At 48.0% G+C, this 20,381-nt stretch overlaps 1 protein-coding gene across 1 annotated transcript in view; it reads right to left on the bottom strand.

Moving 5' to 3' along the window:
• The window catches only part of MAPK4 (mitogen-activated protein kinase 4), an 800,432-nt gene that overhangs the window by 55,297 nt on the left and 724,754 nt on the right, over nt 1–20,381 (bottom strand). The window contains exon 6 of the mRNA XM_069626975.1: nt 2,368–2,569. Within this exon, the coding sequence (XP_069483076.1) occupies nt 2,368–2,569 (202 nt within the window). The remainder of the gene's footprint in view (nt 1–2,367; nt 2,570–20,381) is intronic.

Genomic DNA, 20,381 nt, shown 5'->3' with positions numbered 1-20,381 from the left:
CACTCCACTTCAACATTTACATGCCCCCCCAAATGAAAACTATATAAACCCACGGACTGACCGCTTGCAACTATGCAGACGATACCCTAATCATCTTCAAGATAACCTCAAACCAAGATCCAAACAACACCCTCAACAAATGCCTCACAGACCTGGATGACAATCTCACACTAAACCCAACCAAAACAGAAATAATAACTCCCTCCCACCCCCAGGGGAAACGAAACACAGACACACCTGAATTGGCCACCATGCATGGGAACCCAACCGGAGGCATCCACCGTGATAAGAAAACCTGGGAATACTCATGGATAACCGACTCTCACTAGAACCACAAGTCAACGCAATAGCAAAGAAATGCTTCACCTCATACGACTAATCAGAGGGATACTCCCCTACCTTTCCTTCCCACACAGAACCCTGACAATCATCTCCTTGGTGTAATTGAAAATAGGCTATGCAAACAGCCTCTACCTTGGAATGGCAGAATATCTCACAAAAAACTCCAAAGTATCCAAAATACTGCTGCAAGACTACTCCTGAGACTAAACAGAAGAAACTACACTGCACCAGCCCTGAGAAGCCTACACAGGCTTCCAGTAAAAAAACGTGCTAACTTCAAAGCCCTTTGCCTTGCTCACAAATCACTATATTGACAAGGAGCCAGATTCTTCCAATCCAAAATCAACCGATACCAACCAGGAAGAAATGTAAGATCGAGCAATGACATACAAATTGAAATGAAACACTACGAGAAAAGGAAATTCGGAGGACCCGCATTCTCAAGTTTGATAGCCGAACTATGGAACTCAATCCCAAAGGAAATAAGAACGACAGAACATAACCTTCAGAAAACGACTGAAAATCTGGTTATTCAACTCACCAAGATTAGCATAAAAACAGGCCCCTCCCACAACTCATACCTCGAACCCAAAGCAATCAGGGGACAGTATGGATCCTGGAACCAACAATAAAATAACCACACTGCACTTACTACTAATCATCTCCGCTCCAGGCTCCTCTCCAGCATACCTCCAACATACCACACATGCCCGAATGGGGCAGCCTTACTACACACAACCACAAATCCACAAAAAGAACAAACTACCGCAAACAAACAACCCAGACACTGGACGTTGCAGCACCAGACAATATTCCTAGTCCACACAGTTCCAGCCCACTCAGAAAGCCGACACGCACAGACACAAGTTCCTCCTGGTTCTGCGAGCACCAACAGAAGAGCACACCCTCTATCCTATCCCTCTTCCCTCACGTACCTACTTTCTTACAGAGCCACATGAGCACATAGAGACCATGCAAATCGTATCGCTGCACGGTATAAATCAACATAAAATAACATATACAAATAGAGAGGATGTTGGTCCAAAAAGCTAATGTCTAATTTGTTCTGATTTGTTTTGCAGCTGAAATAAATAATGAAATCATGAGCTGCCGTCAACGCATCAGTGGAAAGAGGTAGACTGGCTAATATATCTGGAGTGTAGGACTAGGCAGAAGAAGCACAAGTGGTCTAAATATTGTGTAAGACCATAATCAACCACGCCATGCTTCTGTTATCTCCATTATGGTGCCACCTTTTCATTTCCTGCACCACAAGAAACACTGTCACCTGTGGAGTTTTGGATTCCAAATTGTAATCACTTTTTGGGAAAAATGCATTTTAATCTATCGTCAGTAGGAGCCGTGTATTTGGACAGACACAATATTATCTCCGGACCACTGTTTTTATAATAGGTGTACATGATGAATAAAGGTACCAGGCCTTCCCAGCACAGCCCTCACACGGAAGTACAACCCAACGAAATACAGGTGCATTTCCCTGAGAGTGTGCTCATTGGCCTACACAGAAAGCTCACAGAAAAAAAGCTTTTATGAAAACGGTTGTGAAAAAAGGGTGCAATGAAAGTGGAATGGTTAATTGTTACTAATAAAAGAATAAATGGGGGTTCGAGACAAAAAAGGGAAACAATGGATTAAAAAAAAGGGAGAGTCGGACGGGAAGTGGCAGGTAATGGGTTAGAAAAGGGTGCAACAAGAAAACCACTATTTTTACATTATTACAAACAAAAATATTAGAAAAAAGTTAATATAACCTAAGGTGTTGGTGAATTGTTACTTGTAATAAGGTGAAATACATAAGTATAAAACATGAAAAGGAATGTGCTGAATTAAATGCATTAAGTGTGCATTTCAGTGAGAAAAACGAAGGTAAAACGTAAATCCAGAACTATGGTCCCCAACCACTAAGCCCATCTGTGTGTAAAGAATGGATCACTTTAGTTACTAGTCCATGGCATGCTATGCAGCCTATACAATTCTTAAATAATAACACACTGCAGCCCCTACCTGTCCCAGTTGGAAATCTGGCTCTGGTTGGCCTCCATCAGTAAAATGTCGTCAATCTCGTCCTCGATCCTGAAGGGATGCTGTGAGGTCGGCTCGTCCTCTGGGCAGGAGTACGGGGTCATGTAGGGGTGCTTGAGCGCTTCTTCTGCGGTTAAGCGATCCATGGGGTTAAAGGTCAAAATTCTCTCAAGGAAATCAATAGCTGTGGATTACAATTGTACAATCATGAATGAGGGTCATTGCAATGCGAGCAGATGCAGAGGTTAATGACAATGGGTGATGCTTTATCTGGATGTATGCGTGGGCACCGCTAGTGTTGGATATCAAACTGATTGCTCTTCTGATTCTCTTCTTTTTTTTATATAGATTGTGCGTGGGGTGCAGCCCACTGTCAAGTGCCACCGTGCAGGGCACTTTACGTTTATTCAAAAGAAAGAGACCAAGGCTTATTAGCCATCGGTGTGGACCGCACACCCTAATGCCCACGAGGGGTTTGTTTGCTTAAATAAAAGTTCAAATTCGTTCGATATTCAAAGTACTTCAGGTAACAAAAGAATTGCTCATTGCATCTCGTATAAGTAAAAAAAAATCTTATTTAATTCAATAAGTTGGTTTCAGGTTAGTAGCAAATCCAAGAATAAGCCTATGCGTTTCGGACCTAGGGTCCTTCGTCAGGGTCTCGTAACCTCGCTTGTCACGAATAATCCTTGTGTTTCACAAATGGAGAAATCAAGCAATGCAATCATAATGTCAAAATTAGCCATAGCATTACATCATGCCATTGCCACAAATAGCAGCGACACGTAGTTATTGTTCACAATTACATTTGCATAATACATTTACAGGGCGCCCACCAAGTAACACAAGACACACATTAACATGGAACATATTTGACAAGAGATAACAGAGAGAACAGTGAACATTTCGCTTTTCATCAATATACATGGCTACATGTGTTGTTTGCATTGAACCAAGATCGTGTTAAACATTGTCATCACGGCTTGCCAGTCGTGTATATTTCTAAACGTGATGATGCTGTTAATGTGATGTGTCTACCCACAGCCGGAGCGTTGAGTTTGCTTCAGTGCTTGTTGGCACTTTGGTTTAATAACCCGCCCACTTTATGCATTGACAGGCATACACAAGCAGCGCTGGGGCATGTGGGCCAGCACTTAGAGTATGAGGACAGCACCCGACGAGCATGTGCAGCTTCTCCTTACATTGGTTGGCTATGCCATGACTGGAAGGAATACTGGTATCAGGGCCGGTCTTACAACAGATTGCACCGCAGGCGGGAAGCATTGTTGGCGCCCCTTCTCCCCAGACCTGGGTTTGGGGTTTGCCATACTTTTATTATGTCTTTCCTCTTTTCCACTGCTTTCCTTTTTGGTCTGGTCACCCTTCCCTTCTGCTATGGAAAGGACTCCATTTAGATTCTGCCCTGTGTGTGGGGTCAGATATCCGTGGAAAGATGGGCACACGTCCTGTAACGCTTGTATCCCCCTAGAGCACGACGAAAAGCGGTGTTCGGCGTGTAAACTCCTTAAACCTAAAACTCTTAAGGAGCGCCGGTTGAAGCGGTGGGCCGCGTACGGTATGTCACGCGTGGAGCCTCCCTCCCCTGCCGCGACACCAGCCGAAGTGATGGGGGTACATCGGATGACCAAACGTCCAACGCGGACTTTATAGACCTTGCGGCGGACTATTCTAGGGCCGCCACGCCCGTCCCTGACCCTTCCAGGCTCGACTCCGGTCTTGCTACAGGGACCACACCCGGTGACGGGGGGGTACAATCGCACCGCACAAAGCACACAACCCAAGCGCTTTCCTCGACGACTTCATCGAAGAAGGCCAAAGCGCCAACAGGTCCACCGGAAACTTCGGCAGCACCCACAGATCGGTCTGATCCGAAGCCTTCCCGCATCTGCAGCAGCGCATGACGACTGGGCATAACAAACATAACAAGGGCGCTACTCCCCAAACTACACGCGCCAAAGTTTTAGAACAAGAAACTTCGACGGATTCCAAGGTTTCCAAGGCCCGTACAGGCCCAAAAACTACAAGTAGGCCTCTACCCGAGAAGCCATCCGCTGACCCTTCTGGAGCCGCGGAAGACATTTTCACTGCCGACACATCATCGGAGGCGTTGTCTCCTGAAGATTCGGTGACTATCCGTAAGAGCATTAATAGGATTTCTACGGCGGTGGGCCTGGTACCGGTTCCGCCCACAGTTATGGGCCAATCCGCCGAAAAGTTTTCCACAGATTGGGAAGACGATCCCGTAGACTCTTACGAAGAAAGCCAGGCACCCCTCTCAAGCACCCTGAGGAGATCCTCTCAACGCCTTAGGACGGAGAACATGGTTCCTACTCAGCTAGGTCCATTTGGGTCATCCAAGTGGACCACGGAGCAAGTCGAGGGGTGTATGGATCGGCTGGAGCAGTTTTTCAGGGCTTCTGATCAACCTCCGCCGAAAAAAGCTCGGGTAGACATTAACCCTCAAACACAAGATATCCAACACCTAGATGTCCAACACCAAGTTGACTATCAAGAAGATGTCCAGATGGACACGTATAGAGACATCTATAAAGAAGAAGAGGAGTCTTCTTTTCTGGACAACTATGGGGAAGATCAAGGCGCAACGGACAACTGGGAGGACACCCAGCAGGACGATCACAACTCTGATATCGTTTGCCTCGACTCTCCCCATCCACCCCGATTCGACAAGCTTCCCCGGTGGATGATCAAATGGCTTTCAACAACATGTTGAAAAAATCAGCAGAATTTTTTAAAATTGCCACGCTTGAAGCCTTGCCCGAACAGGATTTCGCGGACGACATTATTAATGAAAAGCCTCCGGCAAGCCAGTCTATCCCTCTCTTGAGCTCTGTAAAGAAACGGCTGGCCCCTTCCTTACTCACACCCGCTCAGTCTACGGCAGTTTACCCAAGGGTCAAAAAACTTTTCCGACCCTCCCCGCTCCGACCCGCTTTATATCAAAGGACACGCAATCCCAGACTCGCTTGTGGTGACCAACACTCACAAGAGAGCAGGGGAGAGTCACCCCCGGACAAGGAGTCCAAAAGGTTGTATGCCTAAGGTAAACGGGTTACGTCGGTGGCGGCCTATACCGTCCGGATTGACAATAACATGACGTTACTAGCAAGCTACGTCGACGCGCAATGGAACCTACTCCAGGAAGGCCTTCAAGAGGTTCCGGAACCAACCAGAGCCAAGCTTCTCGCCATTGTCTCGGAGGGCAAACTTGCCAATCAGAATGTGGTAAAGAATACCCTGGACACCGCAGAGACAGCAGGCAGGTCTCTCGCACAGGGTACTCTCCTAAAGAGGCACGCGTGGCTGTGCATTTCAGGCTTCAGGCCTGAAACCTAGGCATCTATTATCAACAAACCCATCGAAGAGACCAGTCTCTTCGGGAAGGCGGTAGACGATGCGTTGGAGACAGCCAAGAAGGAGCACAAGACTATTAAGTCGCTGCACCAGATTTCCCATAAACCCTCTTCACAGAGGGGCAGTAATTCTCGACGGTCCTTTCGAGGACAAGCCCGTGCTGCTCAAAACAACTTCGGCACGGGCAACTTCAACTCAAGTCAACCTGCTGCAAGCCCCACTTACTACACCCAGAGGGGTCAGAAGCACGGAAAGAATAGAGGCAGAGGCTCCAATTCCAGAGGAGCGGCAACTGCTGGTCAGAAATGACCACCAAGTCCAGGTCCCCTCCCATGTCTCCCCGGTCGGGGGGCGATTGACATCCTTCCTCAAGGCATGGGAGGGGATAACTTCAGACCAGTGGGTCTTAAAGACGGTCGCCCACGGTTACTGCGTGGAATTCGCCCGACCTCCACAGTTCAGACCGCCGAAACATCGACGCCTTTCACCAGAACATCTGCAGATCCTGATCCAAGAGGTGGAAGCGCTGCTGGGAAAGGACGCCATAGAAGCCGTCCCGATTCTTCAGGTAAACGAGGGTATCTATTCAGTGTACTTCCTTGTACCCAAAAAGGATCTCACCATGCATCCTGTTCTAGACCTGCACCCAGCGAACAAGTTCATAAAGCCCCAGAAGTTTTGCATGGTAACACTGCAAGAGGTGATCCCATTGCTAAAACAGGGGGACTTCATGACAACATTAGATATGAAAGATGCATACTTTAATATTTCAATGCTGCCAGCGCACAGAAAATTCCTAAGGTTCGTGATTCAGGACAAACACTACCAGTTCAAGGTACTCCCCTTCGGCATAGCCTCGGCACCAAGGGTGTTTACCAAGGTCCTGGCAGTGGCAGCGGCACACCTGCGCAGACTTTTAGTTCCAGTTTACCCTTACCTCGACGATTGGCTCATCAAGGGGGACTCGTTCGACGTTTGTTTTTCGAACACCCAAAAAACAGTGGACCTACTGTTCAACCTGGGATTTTCTATCAACGAAAAGAAATCCAGCTTAGTCCCCAGCCAAGTAAAACAGTTCCTGGGGGCTCTAATTCGTACGGAAGATGGTCTAGTCTTCCCTTCCAGCGAGAGGGTTCAGAACATACTCTCTCAGGTTCCTCAGTATGTAGCCAGTCGAGAGGTAACGGTACGCAAAGCTATGCATTTGCTAGTAATGATGGCGTCATGCATATACTTGGTTCCCCACGCGCGGCTGCGCATGCGTCCCATGCAAGAGTGGCTCAACAGCCAGTGGTGTCAGGCCAGCGGACAATGGGAAGATCTGTTAGTTGTCTCGCCAGCCCTCGTTCTCTCTCTGCAGTGGTGGTCGAGGGAGAACCTCTTGAAGGGGAAAACCTTCACCACCCCTGCAGTGGAAGCCACTCTCACGACAGACGCATCTCTCACGGGGTGGGGGGCTCACCTGCTTCAGCAGACAGCGCACAGAGTGTGGTCCCCTCAGGTAGCGTCCAACCATATAAACCTACTGGAGCTACTAGCAGTGTTCAAAGCATTGAAAGCCTTTCAGGAGCAACTGCAAGGGAAGACAGTGCTGGTCCTAACCGACAGCACAACAGCAATGTATTACCTGAACAAACAGGGGGGCACTCACTCTCCAGGGCTATCCAAGCTGTCCCAAAACATCTGGATATGGGCTCTCAAACACACGATGATCCTGATATCCCAACATGTTCCAGGGGAACTCAATCTTCTGGCATACGTACTCAGCAGACATTTTCCTCTGCCAGAAGAGTACGAATGGCGACTGCACGAAGACATTGTATCCAACGTCTTTGCAGAATGGGGGTTTCCAGAGATCGACCTGTTCGTTACTCAGGAGAACGCCCAATGCCAAGATTACGCCTCCAGGTACCCCCAGAACCGATCCAAGGGGAACGGTCTCTGGATAACTTGGTCGGGGAAATTTGTCTACGCTTTTCCCCCGACTCCCCTTCTGAACAAGATAGTACACAAGATGAACCAGGAACCATGATTCTGGTGGCTCCCATGTGGGCCCGCCAACCTTGGTTCGTGCATCTGATGGAAATGTCCCTCTCCCCACCAGTCAAGCTGCCCGGCCCGTACAACATGTTGTCCCAGGACAGGGGGGAGACTCTGCACCCATGCTCACAAACTCTGAATTTAGCAGCATGGCTCCTGAGGTCATAGAGTTTGGACATCTGCAACTCCCTCAGAGATGCATGGACATACTGAGGGAGGCAAGAAAGCCTAACACACGTTATTGCTAGGCCAGCAAATGGAAACGTTTTGTCATCTGGTGCCGTTCCAAAGGCATCAATCCCACCGATTGCTCGCCTTCACACATTGTGTTATATCTAACCCATCTGTTGGACTCTGGGTTAGTCTTCAATTCCTTAAAGGTTCACCTAGCGGCATTGTCAGCCTACACCACGTCACAGCAGAAGGTGTCATGGTGGAAAATACCTGTGATTAAAGCCTTTATGGAAGGGGATAAAAGAATGTATCCCCACCATCACTCACCCAGCCCCTGGGTGGGATCTAAATGTGGTTTTAACTAGGCTCATGGGACCCCCCTTTTGAGCCTATGCATAAAGCTAGTCTGAACGATCTGACTTACAAGACAGCCTTTCTAGTAGCTTTCACTTCTATCAGAAGAGTTAGCGAACTACAGGCCCTCTCAGTTTTGGACCCCTTTGTTACAGTCCACAAAGATAAAGTAGTTCTGCGCACACATCCCAGATTTGCGCCGAAATTCATTTCGAAGTTCCATGTGAACCAGTCAATCGAACTACCCACGTTCTTCCAGAGACCTACTAACATGGCCGAAAGAAGCCTTCACACACTAGATGTGCGCAGGGCAGTCATGTTCTACATGGATAGAACTAAACCACTGAGGAAAACTAAACAATTATTTGTTTCAGTGGCAGCTGGTAGAGAAGGGGACCCTGTTTCTAAATCAGCAATATCAAGGTGGATTGTCAAATACATCACACTATGTTACACTCTGGCAAAGAGAGAACGGCGCTTCAAGCCTAGAGCACATTCTACTCGAGGCACTGGGGCATCCACAGCATTCATTGCAAATGTTCCCCTAGAGTCCATTTGCAAAGCGGCAACCTGGAGTTCTGTACACACCTTTACAAAAGACTATTGCCTAGACACTCTAGGTCTGATTCTCAGGTGGGACAAGCAGTACTTTTTTCTACTGTTCCTTCTCACAACCCACCTCCAACTCCGGGTACTGCTCGCTAGTCTATGCACAGCATGTGATTCTAAGCAGATTAACAAGCATCAGAAGACATGCATTACTTACCGTAAAAGCATTTCTGATGATTGTATCTGCTTAGATTCACATACGCCCTGCCTACCTCCCCGCTCGGGGTGGAAGGAACATAGACTTCTTACTACTTTCTCTCTTCATGTACTCACTCACTATAGCCTTGGGCTCCCTCATTGCAGAAAAAATACGATCGGAGGGACCTCGGCGTGTGAGGGATTTTGGGTACTACACGCGTCACGATAGGGATAGTGTTTCAGACACGCCTGTGCCGACGTCCCCTTTCTTCCCCTTTCGGTCCCCCGAAAGACAAGATGCAATACTCCGCAGTTACCACTGGATGTCGGACCATATGCACAGCATGTGAATCTAAGAAGATACAATCATCAGAAATGCTTTTACGGTAAGTAATGCATGTCATCACTTCTCCATGTGAGTGGTAAAGTCTACTTTAAACATATGCAGAGAGTTGACATGCATGTACAATTCAACATAGCTCCCAATGTTAATGTTGGGGAGGTGGCGTTCTAAAATTATGACATTACAATGTGGACTTTACATTGAAACACACTACAGTGCATTACCGTGGCAGAAAAATGGCAGTTTGAGTATTGGGGTTTATTTCGCTCATGCTCGTGAACTCTCAAAATTCTTAAATTTTTCCTTCATGATCACTCATTTTAGCTCCCGACAGCACCATGAAATTGAAAGATCGCAAAGAAAAACGATGTCGACCATCCCAACATAAAAACAAAAACAATCAAATTCTTAAAGGGTGGAAGGCAACCTTTTCTTGGGACTCATTAAGTTTACTTTTTGCAAATTACTAGTCGCATGTGCTTGAATAACAGCGGCCCCTGCACATTGTGCAGTGTGTAGACAAATTTCATTTCAAGGGACTTGGAGTACTGCGGTTGTCAGAGGAAGCATCTCCAGTGTACCCCAAGAGTAGTGCACTTTGCCCTCCACCCTCACCCCCCAGCCTTGCAGCCCTGCGCTTTTTCACATTCTCTATTATGGTAAAGAACATTGTGCCAAGCTTGGGAGAGAAATGGACTATGCAGAAGGAGCAGCCTCCCCAGGGTGTGTTTAGCTGCTGGTGTATCAAATGCAGAAATGGGTGGCATCAAGAGCCCCACGCTCTGAAACACCTTTTGCGCACAGGTTGGTCACACGACAAAGTGTGAGTAGGTGATTCCCCAACACTTGAACCATTCTTTAGAGACCTGGCTTTGATTAATGTGGCGTTAGCTAGTCATGGCCATTTCCCAGCGTTTGTGTTAAAGGAGATTGGAAGCTGCACCGTGTGGGGTATTTTAAAGGCCATGAATTGATGCTACAGCATGTTGCCCCCAATGGAACAAAGAAAGTGAAGCATGCATCCTGCAAGTCTGGGGATTTGCATTATACGGAATACGGGCAAACCGTCCATGGAGACGGTTTCTACTGTAGTTGCTGAGTCGCTTTCCCAAGCCAGATGCTGTGCAGACTTTGCTCAGCTTTTGGTCCAGCGCCTGCATCCATCCTTCACATCATACAAAAAGGCGCGTTTGTGTAGGTGTTTGTTTATCTCGTTAGACTAGCGTGGTTGCTATTCCAAACAAAAGAAGCACAACGACAAAGAAGAGTATAAAACAAGTCTGAGCGAACAGTGAAATGTATGAAACTCTTGCACTAAAATAAAGTCAGCAGTGCATGCCCAGGAAAGAGGGAACGATGAACAATATGCTCGGGAGCGGGAACTAGGGGAGGCCGTAGTAACCCCCAAACTGGCCCAAGCGTGGTACCGGCCCCCAGGACCTCGCCCTCGAAGCGATTTTGGCCCAGCTGCGGGCCAAATAGCCAACGAACGGACCAATCCAACCCCCGCTGGAACTTGCAACTGTCTAAGATCTGCTGACGGTGACACTCTGCCCAGGTCTTCCGAGAACCGGCCTTTTGATCTCCTGAGGAGAGTCACCCACCAGTGCTCGCTTCCTTTTTCATGACTACTTGAGCCTTGCCAAAAGTGTCTAGCTTTGTGGCCGCCAGAGGCCGTTCTTGGTTGGCCCAGTCATCTCCGCAATACCATTTTAAAATAAATAAAACACCTATGCAGCAATAGGCCTCACCTGTGTACTTGCCTCGGCAGGCTGTAGTTACTGCCGGATTTCCTGAAACAAGGCCAGCGAGGACAGGATGCGGCAACTGTTTGTATTTGCTGATTCTGCTGCTGCTTGGCAGCGTGTGCTTGTGATGTGAACAACTTCAGGATTTAGTGACCCAATCGCTCCTCTTTTCTGTAATGGCCGGGGCCGACAACACCAGCAAGCACCAATCGATCCACACTTCAGTGTCAGTGCACGCCCATAGCCTTGAGGAGGGCACACCACACGGCGCCACCCTGGGCCGGGGGAAGGTAATAAAGCAACAAATGTTGCAAATTTATTTGCCAATTACCCTGCCCTGCCTGAGGGCCAAGGCCAGGTCCGTTTCTTGGCCCTGGCGAGGTGGGCAACTGCCCGGGGCGCAATAGCCCTGGGGGGCGCAATTTCCCCCACCCTGGAGCCTCTGGAGGGGATGGAATTCCCCAGTTTGTGCGGCGGCGCATTGATGTGGGGAAAGTTCCGCAGGTCAGGTGCTGGCGCTGCTCCTTCCGACTGTAATATCACGTAGTATAAAAGTACTACGTGACATTACAGAAGTCAGAGGCAGGCATTGAGATGGGAGGGGAGGTGCAGTGGGCTGTGGGGAGTGGGCGTGCCTTGCAGGGACGCACCGTGGGCCCCGACACAGTAAAAACGGAGACCCGTTTTATTTTGGCCATTTTCTGGGCTTGCATCCCTGCAAGCCCAGAAAATGGCCAAAATAATAGTTTAAAGCAGCGCTATTTCTTTCATGCCGCTTCTTTTCCAAACTATATCAATAACACTTTAAACCACTTCCATGGCACTGGTAATGAGTTACTTCACTATGCGGATAATAGTTTTGACCAGTGTTGCTGAGTAAATATTCTTTAAGCCACGAACCTGTTTATTTATTTATTTAAATGTTTGTCAGGTACATGGAGACGGATAATCGGATACCTGTATCCGACACACATTGCATAAATAAATAAATATGCAGGTACCCGACAAACATTGCATGAATAAATAAATAATCCTGGTCCATGTATCCTTACAACAGTCAAGACTTTACTGTATCAAAGCATACACTTGATTCCCATTCAAAGAATGTTAAAGTAATTGTTTATTGGGTTCAGGTGTCTGCTTGTCATTGCCCTTTTGGCTTAGGTTGCCTCCAAACCCCCTTCAGCATCTTGTGTTCTTTGTTGGTTGTATATACTGCATCCTATGCCATATTCATGGTCTCTTGGTGTGCCCAGTCCTCATTATCTGCAGCCTAAGTGGGACTGGGGCATAAAATTGTCTTCGGCACCAGTGAAAAAGTGGCCCACTGTTGCAAATGGCAATTCATTCCTTGTGTGACGGACTGTTTGACTTTGAGTAGGAGTTCCTTAATGGTGTAGTTTGGAAATGGCGCACAGGGTGCAGTGGGAGTGGTGCGCGGGGTGCGGTGGGAGTGGTGCGCTGGGTGCAGCAGGAGTGGTGCGCGGGGTGCGGTGGGAGTGGCGCATGGGATGGTGTGCGGGCGGGGGCACATTCCTAGTGTTTTGCCCTAGGCACCAAATGGACTAGAAACTGCCCTGGCTGAGGCCACAGCCTGCAGCAGTGCCAGTGGTAGAATACACATGTAACACGTTCGTTCCTAACATTATACAAATGAACAGGCACATTCATTTTTATAATGTTAGGAAACGAATGTGTTACACGTGTATTCTAGCAGTGGCACTGTGGACTGCTAGTGCAGCGCCCCCTGGAGCCTGACTGACGTCAGGCAGCCGCCTGGGCTGCCTGATGCAAAGGCTGGCCCTGACTGGTATGATATGGCAGGACTGGGACATTTAAGGCTGCACTTCATAAATTATGGCAACACCACTGCCCGTGAGGCTATGCCTTACACATGGTGACTATACATCGATAGTGGGCATTAACTGGCATAAGGTGACAGTACTGGGACATTCTAGGCTGCACTTGGCATAGGATGGCAGCACCTATACCTGTAACTTTGAGCCTTACATATGACTGCTCTGCAGTATCCCACATAAGATGATAGTGCCTGTGCCTTTGAGCCTGTCCTTGGTATATGATGCAGCACATGGGCATGGCCTATCTTGCATAAGAGGACTGTACCCAGCATATGGCAGTAAAAGGCTATATTATGGAATTTGAGGTTGCACTTGACATATGATGACAGCTCCTGGGCCTGCCAGGTTGTGCTTTACAAATGATGATTGTATCTGGACACAGGTGACTTTACCTGGCATAGAAGGACAGTGCTTGGGTATCTGAGGTTGCACTGGACATGTTGGAAGCACTTGGACATGTGGAGCTATACCTTACATATGATGACCACATACGTGAATTGGAGGAGTTTGAGGTGAATGCAGTGTTGCGTATTTGTAAGTCTTTTATGCATTTTTATTCCTGTTTATGCATTTACAGTCTTGCCATGCCTTGCTATCTCTTTTTACCTTGTGTTAGGATTTAGTATGCAATGCTAGGCTACGCTAGGTCAGCTCACACATGCCACGGCGTGAACTCAGGACCTGCAAAGTATAGGCAATTGGCCGGGCTCTGCCTTCCAGCTGACCATTAATAACTCACAGATATTCCAACCGGAATGTCACTCAGCCTTAGATGGGGTAACAATACAAGGCAGCTGAACACAAACTCTGTATGCACTACAACTGACATCACACCACATCGCAGCTACTGCATTACCATGCTGACAATTACTGCTAAGGGACAGTCTAATATATTGTCCTCTAGCACCTTGAAGCGTCTCATGTGCTAGATGGAATTACCAATAATGATCTCAGGTCCAAATAACCGGACAGACTCAAAGAACATGGCAAAGTACTACTTTATTGTCAAGCTCAAATAAAGTAGGGCAATCTGGCGAACATCAGACTGTAGTCCACACGCTCACATTTCAATTTTGATTACAGAAAGTTTTTTTACCTCAATGTGTGTCATCTATGACATCATCCTACGTGGCAAACTTAAAAACCTATTGAAGGGAGGGATTGGTTAAGGGAACATATATACCTATATATTATATCAATGAAAAAAAGTTGTTAAAAGGGATGTTATGGTTAAGTTGCACTAATAAAAACCTATGAAATTCATTGAAAAAAACGTAGTTAAAGGGACGTTATGGTTACAAGTAAAACCAAAAAACCTCAGAAATTCGCCAGTTATCTTAAGCTAAGCAACCATAACTCGCACCACCACCGTGCACTGCTAAGACTAACACCCAAGAAATCAAAAATAACATCACAAATGTCATTGATGACATCACTGATGACATCACATATCTGGGCCACTTGTTTTTGTTCACTGACATATATTGGCCAGGTAGTTTTGTTCACTGACAGTTGGATTATTAAAATTGAAAAGGTGATATATATCTAGACGTTAACCATATCATATGTTCTTAAAGTACGTTCCTTAGAGTTTAGTCTCAGCTAATGGTGCACACATGGGGAAATAAGCAGGCCTCAAACACACAATTCATTTATATACATGAAGATAAACTTTAATGTTATTAACATTTTTCTGATGATGCTGTTTCTTTCTTTCTTACTTTAGTTTCCCTGTATGTGCCTCTGATTTGTATGCACAAGTTTAGTTTATTCATTTATAATGCGCACCAGACCCAAAGGTATCAGGGCGCAACAATACAGATAATGCAAAGCTTGATGAACAGGTTACATAATTGGCAGAACAGTATAAAACAAGATAACGCATAGTGGAATATGCAGTGTATACAGGTACAGTGATTGCAGTTTAGTGCACGATACAGGCAAAGCAAAGTACATATATATAAAATATGCAGTTTTTAGCAAATATACAGCCAATATACATTAGTGGTGCCGGAGTGTGATCCCGGCTAAAGGATACATAAGAGTAGGCAATTAGATGTCGTTCGACTTAAGCCAATTGATGTAGCTTAGTCTGAATTTTGGATAGGATTGATCTTCTCTAATGTGGTGTGATAGGGAGTTCCAAAGTTGGGCAGCTTTGACCTGGAAGCTGTTGCCACCAACCTTGGATAGCCTAAATCTAGGGATAGTGATGCAGTTGGTATTGATGAGTCTTGTGGGTCTAGTGAATGTTCTTCTTTGAAATCTGTTTGTGAGGGAACAAGGGGCAGCATTATTCAATGCCTTATGTGTCAAGGAGGCTGTTTTTAAATGAATCTTGTTGAGGGTAGAGAGCCAGTTGTTTTGGCGCCTTATCGCTGAGATGTGGGATCTTTTAGGCACGCCAAGAGCCACTCTTAGGGCGTTATTTTGAAGGATTTGGATGTTTTGGAGGATAGATTTGTTGGCACCAATTGATAGTGCATTGAGATAGTCGAGCCTAGATAAGATCAGGGCTCTTGTAGGGTAATGCAATTATCTTCTGAGAGAAAGGGTTTGCCAGATCGAATTAGCTTACATGTGTAGGCTGTGGCAGAGGCCAAGGCGTTGACTTGTTTAGCTAGGGAGAGGGTGGCGTCGAGGTAGAGACCAACATTTTTTACCTCCTGGGCTACCTTAATAAGATAACCATCAATGATGAAGGATGAGTAATCCTGTCCTAGTTTTTTCAGGTTGGTGTGGGTACCTAAAATGATGAGTTCCGTTTTTTCATCATTCAGGCATACACCATGAGTGGCCATCCATGCCTGGATGATGAGATACACCCTATTCACCAAGGCCAAATCCTCGCCATAATCCCCGGAAAGTGGGAGGAGAATCTGGGTATCATCTGCATAGTTAGTGTAGGTGATACCATGACAGTCCAGCTCATCGAAGAGGGGCTTGGTAAATATGTGGTCTAGAGTGGGGGAGACACAAGACCCCTGGGGGACACCACACATGATAGGAATGGGGTCTGCTGCCGCTGAAGGAGCAAAAACCCTCATGGTTCTGTCGCTCAAGAAGGTCTCAATCCATATTGTAGCCGCTTTCGAAAAGTTGGCAGCTGAGTCCAGGTGTCTGCATAAAACCTTGTGATCCACCAGGTCAAATGCAGCTGAGAGGTCAAGAAGTAGAAGGAGTGCTGTTTCCCCCTGTCTCTCAGCTCATCAACCTGTGCCTTCAAGTCAGTAAGGGCAGTCTCTGTTCCGTGTTGGGAACGGAAGTCTGATTGACGTGCTCCTAGGATTTTATGAGAGTTCAGAAATGTTTGAATCTGGAGATATGCAACTTTATCAAGGATCTTGAGCAGGAAGGGTACAGTTCTAATGGGGCGATAGTTGGTGGGTATGAGCGGATATAACGTTTATTTTTTAGTATTGGGAGCACCCATGATTGTTTGAGATTGGAAGGGACGGTGGTAGATGTAAATGATGCATTAATCAGTTTGGCTATGAAAGGGGCAAGATCTCTTGCAGCGTCTTTTATGAGCTGAGCAGGGCAGAGGTCTCCCTGACAGGTAGAAGGCTTGAGTGAAAAGATTACTTTCTCAGCCTCAAGGATAGATATTTCGGTGAAATTGAATCGGAGGACGAGTTAGCCAATGTTTCCTTCGAGGGGACATTCGGAGGACTATGGTTAGGTGGGTGGTTAAGGGATTGTTTTTTTGGTGATATTTTATTTTGAAGGGTGGTCACTTTATTAGAGAGGGCCTGTTGTATGTCAGAGCACCACGTTATGTCCATGGTACAAATTTCGGGGGTGATGGAGAACAATTCTTTAGTACTAGAATTAGCACTAGAGATGCGTTTGTTGCAGGAATTGCGTTTAGCAAGGAAGATTTCCTTTTTGTATTGGGATGAGATTTCGGTAAGTTTAATTTTATTGGATGTGGATGGGAGAAGTCTTCATGTATTTGAACAGCTCCTTTTTAGGTGTCTAAGGTCTTTGAGTTGAGGCATGAACCATTTGTTCAGATGTGCTTTCGGCTTGCTAGGTCTAAGTTTAAGGGGTGCAATGGTATCAAGTGTGGTTAGCATAATTTTATTATATTCCTTGACAAGGGTGTCTGGGTCAAGGTTGTCTTCAAGCAGGTTGAGGGTAGGCAGGATAGCTGGGATCACTTTATCCCTAGTTATATTTATTATGTTTCTAGTGAGACAGGGAGGAGCAGTAGGTGTTATTGACATGAGTGGTCTAGTGGTAAGGAGTTAGAAAGACAGGAGAGAGTGGTCTGTCCAGGCACAGGGCATGTTGGAGGTGAAATTAACCGTGCAATCGTATTCCACCACCCAGTCGAGGGTTCTTCCTTTGGTATGGGTGGGCTCGCACATTTTTTGGGATAGGCCTAGTTCAGATAGTGTATAAGCAATGGTGGTGGCATGCTTGTCTAATGGGTCGTTGAAGCCCAAGTTGAAGTCTCCCAAGACTAGTATTTGAGACTTGGTTTTAAGGTTATGGGATAGAAGAGTGTGGATATCCTCCTCAAATGTTCCAATGGGGGGGGGCGCTGTTGAGCCGCCGACAAGATGGCCGCCTAGCTACGGAGCTCCGAGACCCACAGACAACGAGCGAAAAAAAAACGGTGGAATCCGCACATCACCGACCCCGACAACAGTACCAGCTGATTCCCCTAGCTGCGGGGCGTACGCCGTCGAAATCCCGCCATCCGAGATACGACCGACGGCGCCGGCCGGGCCTGTGCTGACGGGGGGCGAGGACGGAGTGCCTGGTCATCCGAGTGCGCCGAAGAGTCGGGCCGCTAGGAGAGCTCCTGCCGGGCCGCCGCCTTGGGCCGCTAAACCCACGGACCGTGGGCGTGAAAGGTGAGTGCCTGGGGACGGTCGAGCGGGCCGCCAGCCACCCGCTACCTCGCCGGGGCTCCCCCAAGCCCGGCGTCACCTCCTAGGCGGCTGCGGCTCGCTCCCTCCCCCTCACCTCGATTGTCCTGCCCTCCGGGTGCGGCAGCGGCCTCTGGCAATCCCGGACCCCGCTGGCTGCAGCCCTCCGCGATACGGGAACTGGACCCCCTCCTCGCTCATCCGGAGGCGGGGAACGGCGCAGGGACAGCCCGCGAGCCCTGAAGCGCCCTGTGGAGGCTCCCGGCCCACAACAACACTACGGGCACCCACCACTAGCGACTCCGGCAGCACGACCCCCCGCCCAGAGGACCCCACGAACTGCCCACTCATGGACTTTACCCCAGCAAGCCCTGAACACCGCCGGGCACAACACTAGCCTGCCTGGAGACCACCATTCCCTCCAACTGCACCCTACGGGCCCCCCTGGCCAACCTCTCTCTACAAAAACACGGACTGGGGCAACACCTGTGACATTCGGCACCCCAAATACTTGCCAAATTACTAGCCGGCTGCCACCCCTGTCACTGTAATTCCGCTACTAACCCGCCCATCCGAGATAGGGATGTCGAACAGAGCGCGGGGAGCAAACAAGACAGGAGCTATGGACAAGTTCGCCAGGGCGGCGCCCAGGCCGGACCAGGCATCCTCGTCCACCATACAAGAAGACAATGAGACCCAGCCGGATCCACCACAGCCCGACCTGACGGCAATGATGGAGTCCATGGCAAAAAACTTTGCAGCGTTCCACGAAAAACTGGACGATATTAACGCCAACGTGGCCTCCCTGAAGGCCAAACTGGACCAACATGGCGCAAAGATCACGGAGGCGGAACAAAGAATAGGGACAAATGAGGACAACGTCCACACACTACAAGACACAGTTGCAGGACTCGTCCGGGACATGAAACATGTCAAAGCCAAGTGCGACGACCTCGAATCGAGGTCGCGAAGAAACAATATCCGCATTGTCGGGGTTCCCGAAGCTGCGCTAAAAGGGCGTATGGAACTAGCGGTCGAGCAGCTACTCAGGAACCTACTTGGCAACCCTGAGCTATCACCATTCTTCACGGTGGAGAGGGCGCATCGATCACTGGCCCCACGACCCAAGCCCGGAGACTTTCCCAGACCAATAATCGCAAAATTGCTCAGCTACAAAGACAGAGACCACATATTGCGCCTGGCTAGAGAGAAGGGGGAACTAAGGCTGGACTCCCAAACAATCAGAATCTTCCCCGATTTCTCCGTGGGAGTACAAATGGAACGTCGCCAATTTGGAGGAGTCAAAAAGATGTTGAGAGATAGAAAAATTGAATATGCTATGCTCTTCCCGGCGCGCCTAAAATTCACTCACCGTAACAAAATATACTTTTTCACCGTCCCAGATGAAGCAGTCAAATTTATCGAGGCGCAAATCCCGCCAGTGGACCAAATGGAAGAACCGGTGAACGATGTTTGAATCCCAGACCCTGCCCGTTAGACCTGAGGGTTCCATTCACGCTATATGCCGGAGAGAGGTGCGCCACCGCGACTCGAGATCAGGATGACACCCCTGGTCCTGAACCTTGTCACCCCAGCCTAGCGACTAGGCACCAAACCACTCCGACAACAACGCAGACTTTGGGACCTAAGTACACACTTGCTTTCCTTGTAACCCTTTGTTTCAACAGCCGTGTAGAATACTTATGATGTACCATCGTGATATGTGTCAAAAAATGTGGGTCGTCGGCAGCGGTAGCCCCCACTGCAGCTGCAATACCGCTTGTGACGAAGAGTTTATGGTTTAGCCCCTGTTGGGCTGTTGGTGAAGCGTTGCCTAACTTGAAATGGCACGTGGTTGGTTATACCGGGGGTGGGTGTTGTTACACTGCTGGCTCTGCCTGGGCGGTGAGGGAGGGGGGTGGGGAAGTTGCGGGAAGTTATAAGAAAAATGGCAGGAAGGTGATGACTGGGTTTGTACTGATGCATGACAATACCACAGATGCACATCTCATGGCAATCAGACACAGATCCTCTTGCACTTACAGTTGGGATGTCCCATAAAATGTCAACATGGCTCTCAAAATAATGACATGGAATATTCGGGGACTGACAAACTTTACAAAGTCCCGTAGGATCACGGCGTACGCACAAAGACACGGTATCACAGTACTCCTGCTACAGGAAACACACGCCCAGAAACTCCTATCATCCAATCTTGCACCGTCCTGGGGCCCCAATAGATTTTATACCCAATTTTCCACCCAATCCAGAGGAGTCCTAACACTCATTCACAAATCTATACAATTTAAACTCCATGCAACCCACATCGATACGGGAGGCAGGTATGTGATCCTCCATTGCACCCTAGCGGGTGAGGAATGCCTACTTGTGAATTCGTATGGTCCCAACACCGACTCCCCCGAATTTATAGACGCCGTAATGGCCATTGTCATGAAAT

The sequence above is a fragment of the Ambystoma mexicanum genome, chromosome 6p, assembly GCF_040938575.1.
Source record: "Ambystoma mexicanum isolate Mex_15411 chromosome 6p, UKY_AmexF1_1, whole genome shotgun sequence".
NCBI classification, from domain to species: Eukaryota; Metazoa; Chordata; class Amphibia; order Caudata; family Ambystomatidae; genus Ambystoma; species Ambystoma mexicanum.
Note: the sequence above shows the minus strand (reverse complement) of the source record. Positions and strands in the feature narration are given on the sequence as shown.